Below are 9,479 nucleotides of genomic sequence, written 5' to 3' on the forward strand. Positions count from 1 at the left end.
TTTCTTCTCCCCCCCCCAAAAAAAGTCACACTTTTCGGCGCAGTAGAATCCTGAGCCGCATCCCCGTGTGCGTGGAACACTTGGAAAGGTTTGAAGAGCCGCGGTCCGCGTACGTGTGTCCCTCTCACACCCCCCGTAGTCCCCCACTAACTTTGTCCCACACTGACACATAAACACGCCGCTTGCTTCTATACCGCCTTGGCAACTCCTCCCTCCGCGAGGTGCGCGCGCACCTCGCGGAGGGAGGCGGGGAGGGAGCGCGCATTGGTTATCATGTGCAAGACAAGAGGCATGAAAAAAAAGGGGGGGGGGGGGGGGGGTCCCTGGGGGCTCATCCATCTTCCTCAAATTACGCTTCATTTCCTTATTCAGCCTCCGACTTTTTGGCTGGCCATTTCCCACTAAGCCCCCCTCCTCTTCTTTAGACCTTCCCCTTCTATCACCATCGACCACACCAAGCCAATCAGCTATTAGTAATTTTGATTGATGATTAGCAATTACTCCGGATTCAAAACAACGCCGCCTTTTGTGGCGCTGCTTGCCCCCCCCCCCCCTTTCGCCCCCTCCCCATTGGCATCAAGAGTCTGGAGGGGAGGAGAGGCAGATGTCAGAGATACTCCCTCCCCTCCCTCGCTCTCAGGGCCTATTCTCCGGGGCCCCCACCCGCCCCAAAACAATGTGTTTGGCCCCGGATAAAGAAGTGCTGCAACAATTGTCCCCTGGAGAGAGATACTTTGGGAAAATTAGATTCAGATAAAAGGCGTGTATATGCCGGGTCAACTGCAGCGTGGGTTTGCAACATGTTCTATAGCCGAAGTCAAATTAGGGACGGGGGACGGAGAGAGAGAGAGAGGGGGGGGCGGTTAAAGTGACTTAATTTGACTAATTTCAGTTGCTAAATGACCAAAATAATCCTTTAAAACAGGGGTGTCCAAACTTTTTCCACTGAAGGCCGCATACTGAAACATCAAAGCAAGCGGTTGGGGGGGGGGGGGGGGGGGGGGGGTAGGCATTTTGATATTTTTTTATTTTAAAAACCAATACAATATATGTATAAAAAAATATACATTAAGGCCTCCACTCAGGCTTGATCCCGGGGACCCCAAAGGGTTTTGGTCCAAAAAAATATTTAAAATGTGTCATTATTCCGTATTATCTCTAGATCAACATTAGGTCTATCTGTCAATACAACGTTTTTAAAGATTTAAGTCGTATGCTATTTTTGTCAAAGAAAACCCTGTTTTTTTTTAATGAAAAAAACACAAAATATGCAATATTTTCACCCAATAAAATTTTTAAGAGGCATATTTCAGATTATATAATAATTGGAGCCTTAAAAAGGGCAATAACTCATAACACCATTGATTCGTTATTATTTTTTGAGCAATGACACTTAAAAACAAATCACACAAAAATTATTGGGGAACCAAAAGGGTCCTACTCATTAAAGTGTTAAAAAATAAATTATACATTTTTTTTACTGTTTACTTTTAACACAATAATCTCGAGATCAACTTCAGATCCATCTGTCAATTATACATTGTATTGTTGTTTATGTTTTTTGTTTGTTCGTTTTAGGCCCTTCTTTAAAAAAAGAAATACAATTTAAAAAAAAGCTATATTTTTTATATGGCAAACACAAAATATGCAACATTTTCCCCAAAAATATCTCAAAGTGCAATATTTAATGTGACGTAATTGGAGCCTTGGATAGGTCAATAATTCATAATAACATTGATTTTGATTCATTATTATTTTTTAAAGAAAGAAACAGCCTGCATGGCAGCTTTGTTATTAGAGTAAACATTGCAACATTTTCTTGTTACATTTCACCTGTTTGGTCTTTCATACCACTTTTTATGTTTTTAATTTTTTTAATCGTATTTTAAAATGGGCCGTGGGGCCATTAAAAAATGACCTGCGGGCCGCAAATGGCCCCCGGGCCGCACTTTGGACATCACTGCTTTAAAACAAAAAAAACAAAAAAACAAATTTCTACATCAAGCTGTGTTGTCCTTTTATCTTCAAGCGTGGGTTCAATGACAGTGGAAGGTGATGATGATGAGCTCTATTGAGTCCGAGGTGGCCCCTCGTCTGATTGCACTGAGGAGATCACCACCCTGATTATAGCAGGTGGAGGGCCAAGGCCAGTCTAATTCTCACCGCCGCATCACGTGACCTGAGCATCGTTCACTCTTGTTGTCTTTGTTTTGTGGCGTGGATTTTTTTGTGGTTGTGGCACTGTAAAACATTGCCATTGTAAATTCACAGCAAATTACTGGCTAATAATTGCATTACTTTCATCAAATATCGTTACAGCTACTGTAACTGCAGAGTTGTGGTTTTATTTTAAACATTGCATTTTAGTGTGTTTTATGTTGCACGATTGCACCAAGAAAAATTCCTAGTTTGTGAACCCGTTCTCAAACAATGGCAATACAACTATTCTGATTCTAATTCTAATTCTGATAATGAATTAAAATAAAGTTCAAACTAAATCCATTTGAATTTACAGTAATGTGTTGTGATATGACAGAAGAGGACTGCGATTACGGTATTTTGCTACATAACAGTTAATTGGTGTGAAGTATAATATGTGTCATAATTTTTACAGTAATTTGTTGTAATGTTAAAGTCAATTTTGATTAGAGTATTTTACTCTGGAAAAAAATACTGTTAAGTGCTGTAAAATCCTGGGGATTTTTCTTACAATCTAATCCATTTCTTAGATGTTAATTTAAAGTTGCCAAACAATTCCCCCCCAAAATTTGCAACCTTTTAAAAATGCATTTTCATTTTTGTGTTGATGGTGTCAGTAATTGTTTTGTATTACTCATTTGTATTTTTATATTTGTATTGTTTTATTTATTTTTTTATGCCTGTATTCAACTATACATATTTGACATTTTGAGCGGAATTCCATGTAGAATTTTGTTTACCGTCTGTGCATTATTAATTGAACAATCCGCACTTTCGTCAAAACACATCTTAGTTATTATTAGCGATCATTAACATTAACAAGTGAGTCAAATAGAAGACACGGTGTCCTCTTTAGACTGAAAAATAATGGATTTTAAGTCGCCCAAAATCCCGCAAATATGGCTTTGGCTCATGGAAAAATATTAATGCCTTTCTGTTATGTATCGCAAATAATTTGGTGCGATATTTAGGGCTGTTTCTCGTTTTATTTTGAAATTTACAGTGGGTGCTATGTCGAGGTTACTGAGCTGTGTGAGAAATTTCGAGTCAATCTGACTCATGAGGTCAAACTGTTTGTGTTTAGTAACGCCACAATGTCCCAAAATAATAGTGCAGGGGTACAATTTTGACATTTTTGTGCACACAGTTCAGTAGTTTGCTCACTGCAGCTAATTGTAATTATAGGATACATTACAAAAAATGTTTAACTATAAGTTTTAACTTCATTAATAACTATTTCATCAATCTCGGTTTACAAGCATACTACCACCTACTGTACAAAAGTCTGCAATGTAGAGTCCCTTAAGAGATACATTAGCATTTTACTGTGAAATAACAATTAATTAAGGTGAAATATAATTGTTTACAGTCATTTTTTTGTAATGTTAAAGTCAATTTTGATTACAGTAATTTACTGTAGCTGTCATTATTGTTTTTGTTATAGCTGTTTAGCTATAATCTGGTGCAGAACATATCTGTCTTTTAACTTAATGTCTGTGCATTGTCCCTTCAAATAAAGACAAACACTAAACTGTGAAAAATATTGTTAAATGCTGTGCAGTGATGCAACAACAACCCTAAAATTGTTACGTGACCATTTAAAGTTGCCTAACAAGTTGCAACTTCTTTTTTTTTAATGTTTAAAACATTTAGTGTTGAACGTGTAATAAAAAAAATCCCTTTTCTGTATTTATTTTTGAGAAATACCTGAATACAGCTACAAATACTTAATGTTTTACGAACAATACCATTTTGCAAAAAAACGATTTTAAAAAATGGAAGCAGAAAATAAAGTATGTTCAAATGTTGTATTTTTCCTTAAAATAAGCCAAACAAATATAATATACAAAATATTACAATCATTAATGGTAGGGAATTATAATGAAAACATTTCTGCACATTCATATTAAATCTACAGTAATATTAATTCTTAGTGACTCACCTGCTCCAGTCACTAACAAGTGCAGTGGTTAAAACATGATGAATATGATAGGACACTTAAAACGCCACATTCAATACTGCATCACATCTAGTACGTAGCACCCTCTTGTGGTGGAAAACCAAACCGCGTGGTAAAAGCTATAAGGGTCCTGGCCAACCACTCATCTTTGAAATACAGCATCGTTGTTTTTTTTAGCAGCAGCAAACTCTTCATCAGTACTTTAAAAGTGATTTAGTGGACATAACCTCTGTAATCCAAGAGCAAGTAGTTCTTGAGAAAGGTGGGCAGGTCCAGGTTTGGGACCACCTTGTGTTGCCGACCCTCCAGGAAGGTCCTGAGTCTGCAGCGGACCAAGTGCTGCAGGGAACGAGGAGTCCGTTCAAGTGAGAAGATGGACTCGTAGAACTCCTTGTGCTTCTGGTTGAAGAAAAAAATGCAAAATGTGCTTACCAATGCATGCAACATTGGGGGGGGGGGGTTTCAGCAGGCCGCCCGAAACGCGTGTGTCAGGAACAGATGCGGAAGCTAATTTTTACAACACATTTTTGCATTAAAGTGATAATATATCATATTAAAGGTGTTCATTACACTTTGCATTCATAATTTGCTTTTTTATTTTTTTTATTTTTTGTGTGTTTTGCTTGATTGTAAAAGATGTCTATCGAGGAGTTAGTCTGAGAAGTAAAAGAGGAGCAACGTTCATTGGTTGTTAATATTCAGTGTTGTATTGTTCATAGTTAATATTGGAAATCCCACTTTCTTTATTTTCATGTACATTTTGGGTCTCCCATTCAGTAAAAAATGGTTCTGTTTTTTTGAGGTGGTCTGTCATAACGTTTTTAGAATTCTATCGGACATTGTGACTTTTAGTATTAGTGTTCTTGAAAAAAAGGGATCCAAACACACATACTGTACAGCAGATTTTAAACAGCTAAATGTGTCCGTATAATTTATATACACATACACATTGGCCCCCCAGACACATTTTTCTCTCTCAATGTGTCCCCCGAGTCAAAAATATTTGCCCAGGTCTGGTATAAAGCAATGGTTGATGAAACCTGCCTCAAACACCTCAGGTGATACAGCCTCGACCCAGGTGTCGTTGACTTTGAGGTGACTGTAGACGTTGAGCAGAACTTCAATGGTGCGTGGCGATTCAGCGCAGTTCTTCAGAACCTAAAAAAGTGACAAAGCAACAGGATTCATACTTTAACCGTTATCAAGACTTCCTGAGCGAGCTCTGATTCAAAAGAAATAAAGTAATTAAACACTTGTGAAATGAACAGATTGGGGCTCCCTCCAGGGGTTTAACTGGAAATTATGCAATTAGTGCTAATTAATCTCCTATTAACACTTGCCTAATTAGCAAGCAGGCATTTTGTCTGGCGCACGTGCGTGCACTCATACTTGGTAAGTCTGCCTCCTGCAGCGAGGACAATGCGTCATGTTGTGTGGTGAAATTAGAAGGATTGGGAAGTAGTCAGGTCTTGGAAATACCGTGGAAATGAACCGTCTAACTCGAGGTGTTGAAAGTGCAACGCTGGATAATTATGCAAAATTAGACATCTTGATGGATAATTGGCAACTGGCTGATCGCTTACTCGTAATTCAGGCAATCAAGGGATACTGAATCAGTTGGGTCGGATATTTTGGGAGCCTTTCCAACAAAACTGCAGTAAAATCATAATCACAATGAACTGATCCATACCACCTCCAATTATTTGTTGAACTTTCCTACCATGGGAAGCGCTCCGGGCCACACCCGGATAGAGCCGTAGTTGAGCAGGGCACGCACAACCCGCTCAGGACCATGGGCAATTTTGTAGCACACCACCTTCAGGATGTTATGCATGGGAGCTTCGCCGCCATAGTCCATGTTGTTAACGCAGGCCCCGTTGGCCAAGAGCAGGTCCACCAAGTCGGCATTGACGTTCTTACACGCCATATGCAAGGGTGTGTGTTTGTCCTGGTCCACGGTGTGGAGGTCAGCTCCTGCCTTCAGCAACAGCTGGCACACCTTGAAGTAACGCTGGAGGTCTTGCAGCTCCTGCGGCTGAGAGCAGGCGGCGTTCAGCGGTGTGAGACCTTCGTCGTTCTGTTTGTCCACGACGGCCCCGTAGCGTAGGTAAAGCTTGACGTGATCTGGTAGACCATTCCTGGCTGCCACATGTAAAGGGGTGTCGTCTTCATCCACAGTGCGTCCATTGACGGCCCCACCGTACTGAAGGAGATACTTGGCACATCTGTAGGTGGGGGCTGTTTCAATAGGGGGCGGAACTATACATTTGCAAACATGACTGTGTCTTTCTAACTCACTCAAATGATTCAGGAGTCGCGCACAAGTGCAGAGGCATGCGGCCGTCCTCCGAGACGGCATTGGCGTTGGCACCATGAACCAGCAGCATTTTGGTACACTCGGACTCGTAGTTGGCGCAGGACTCGTGCAAGGCGGTGATGCCACCAGGTGCCAAGTCTACACTGGCTCCACGTTGCAGCAGGAATTTTAGGCAGTCCGTAAAGCCTCGTCCGGCTGTGATGTGAAGCGGCGTTGTCAGCTCCTGCTCGTAGGTCAGGCGACCAAAGTCCTGCAAGGAGGAGGAATGACAGGAAACTGTTAAGTCTAAGAATCAAACAAGAGGACAACAAAAACCTACTCAAGCTTCTGTAGTTATATCTGAAGTTCTTCCACTCGTCTATGTTGCTGGTGTCATAAACAGCATCAATCAGGTACACATATTCGTCGTCGTCCGCAATGCTGATCAGGGTCAGCTCGTCACCCACAAGCAGAGAGTTCCAAAACTGCAAGACGCAACCTGAGGCCTTGGCTGTGGCGATCACGTCGTTGCGGAGCATCTTTGACTTGTGCCACTTCACCTTTGGCGCCGCATAGGCCATACTGGGCCTAACTGGTTAGCTTTCTCTAAAGGTTAGGAGCGGGGCTTGTGGGCTTATGTGTGTGTTGTTTGCGCAGACGAGGCTATTTGAGGAGGAGGTCATGTGATATGACCCTGTGAACCTTGCCAGTGCAGACCCCAGCCAATAATGTGTGTAGTGCTTAATAACCAACTGCATTAAACCGACAATTGAATATAGAACTGAAAACTTGTTGACTTTGAGCGACTAGATAAAGAAAAGGGTTTAGATTTGTATGCAATGGATCAGCAACCAGTTACACACAGCAAACACAAGTTTTATTTATGGCATGTGATCGCTTCTAAAAGATATTACCTTGTGATCCCTATCTAAATATAACTCATCGCTGTCAGTACTCGTTAAAGTCAGGTCTCTTGAAAGCACCATTCCCATAAATTAGGAAATGCCACAAAATCCTAATGAGGACAAGATGTCATTTCTTACCCTCCCCCCGGGCAAACCATCGCATCTCTCCGCCCTGCGGCTCTATGATGAGGCTGGCCGTGGATCCTCGGGGAAAGAGGCGCTGCATGGCCTCCAGGTCGCCCGTATACACAGCGTTTTGAATAACCACGTCTCGGCAGAGGGCCGGCCTCAGGGCCGTGCTGGACCTCAGCGGCGCTCTCTCGCATGCTTCCTTCTTCAGCGAATAGCTAAGGAGGTGATGGGAGGCCAAACGCTGCTTGTAGCGGTGTCTCTCCAGCATGTCCTCATCCAGTCGGAGGGAGCGTAAAGCTGTGGATGTGAAGACAAAGCTCCCTCCCGACATGCTGGACAGCTTGCCTCGAAGAGGGGGAAAAAACGGAAGAATGAAATCAAATGGAATGGAAAAGGAATCTCTTGTTCCTGCAGTGTCGGAACACTGTCAACAGTGTGCCCACTGGCTGCTCAGCGTCGCTTGTTTTTGATATTTGGTATGAAGCCCTCCCAGCGCTCTGACAAGTAAAGCTATTTTTGTCTCACGTGTTGTCACTTTGCAGGCTCCAGCAGAGGCAGCTATGAAGCCTTGCTGTCTGGCTGCAATCATAGCCACACCAATAATTCATCAAGTGAAAAAAGAGAGTTGGTAGCGAGTGTGATGCAGTTCCTCGGTAAACAAGAGCATGAACACAGAATTTGGATGTTTCTGCTCCTCCCTGGTGTCCCTGTTAAGACAGAAGTGTAAATGGTTTTAAGTCGCTATATTCAAACAAGTGTGGCTTTGGCTTATGGAAGAACATAATTGCTTTCCTGCTATATATTTAATTTTAATTTGAGTGTGCTTATATAGCGCTTTACTCTAGTGACTCAAAGCGCTTTACATAGTGAAACCCAATATCTAAGTTACATTAAACCAGTGTGGGTGGCACTGGGAGCAGGTGGGTAAAGTGTCTTGCCCAAGGACACAACGGCATTGACTAGGATGGCGGAAGCGGGAATCGAACCTGGAACCCTCAAGTTGCTGGCACGGCCACTCTACCAACCGAGCTATGCCGCCCCATATATCACAACAGTGGGTGCTTTGTGAGCTGTGTGAGATATTTCAAGTCAATTCGATTCATGGTTAGTAACATTACCTTTATTAGTCTCAAAATAATACCACAGGCAACACTGCATTTTTTTCACACATTTTAAAAATTTTTTGGCATACACAGTTTAAATGAATTTGCTCAAGCTGGCTAGCTAGCTACTGCCGTCTTGACTTGGTTGATTATTTAGACTAGTGGTTCTCAAACCTTTTTCACAAACGACCACCTCAGAAAAAACTTGGCTCTCCAAGTACCACCATAATGACCAACATTAAAATACAGTTGCATAGTAGGACTAAATATTCATTAAAACAAGGCAGAGGTTTTATTTAACAAGTATATCTAATATTTTAGGCCACTGTAACATTACACACAATTTGAACAGTAACACTGTGTTTGAATATTTCATTAAGTGATTCTTTGGTGTACCACGAGATGAAGCCAGTTTGAAAATCACTTGTTTAGAGGCCACAATTTTCAGCAAGGGAGCTACTTATCAAATGACCAAACCGAGGTGATCTACCTCACATATATACATACACACACACGTATATATATATATATATACTGTATATATATATATATATATATATATATATATATATATATATATATATATATATATATATATATATATATATATATATATATATATATATATATATATACATACATATATATATATATATTTATATATATATATATATATATATATACATACATATATACATATATATATACATACATATATACATATATATATATATATATATATATATATATATATATATATATATATATATATATATATATATATATATATATATATATATATATATATATATATATATATATATATATATATATATATATATATATATATATATATATATATCTGTTGTGTACATACATCTACT

General features: G+C 40.2%; 1 protein-coding gene across 1 annotated transcript; it reads right to left on the bottom strand.

Annotated features, from left to right (window-relative positions):
* Positions 1 to 4,237: 4,237 nt before the first annotated feature.
* Positions 4,238 to 7,952, bottom strand: asb10 (ankyrin repeat and SOCS box containing 10). The gene is given in 6 exon segments (XM_062023501.1): positions 4,238 to 4,558; positions 5,204 to 5,317; positions 5,880 to 6,384; positions 6,458 to 6,714; positions 6,716 to 6,726; positions 7,499 to 7,952. Coding segments are annotated over 6 exon segments (1,398 nt in total). The 5' UTR covers positions 7,824 to 7,952; the 3' UTR covers positions 4,238 to 4,372.
* Between the last annotated feature and the right edge of the window lie 1,527 nt (positions 7,953 to 9,479).

The sequence above is a fragment of the Entelurus aequoreus genome, linkage group LG16, assembly GCF_033978785.1.
Source record: "Entelurus aequoreus isolate RoL-2023_Sb linkage group LG16, RoL_Eaeq_v1.1, whole genome shotgun sequence".
Taxonomy (NCBI): domain Eukaryota; kingdom Metazoa; phylum Chordata; class Actinopteri; order Syngnathiformes; family Syngnathidae; genus Entelurus; species Entelurus aequoreus.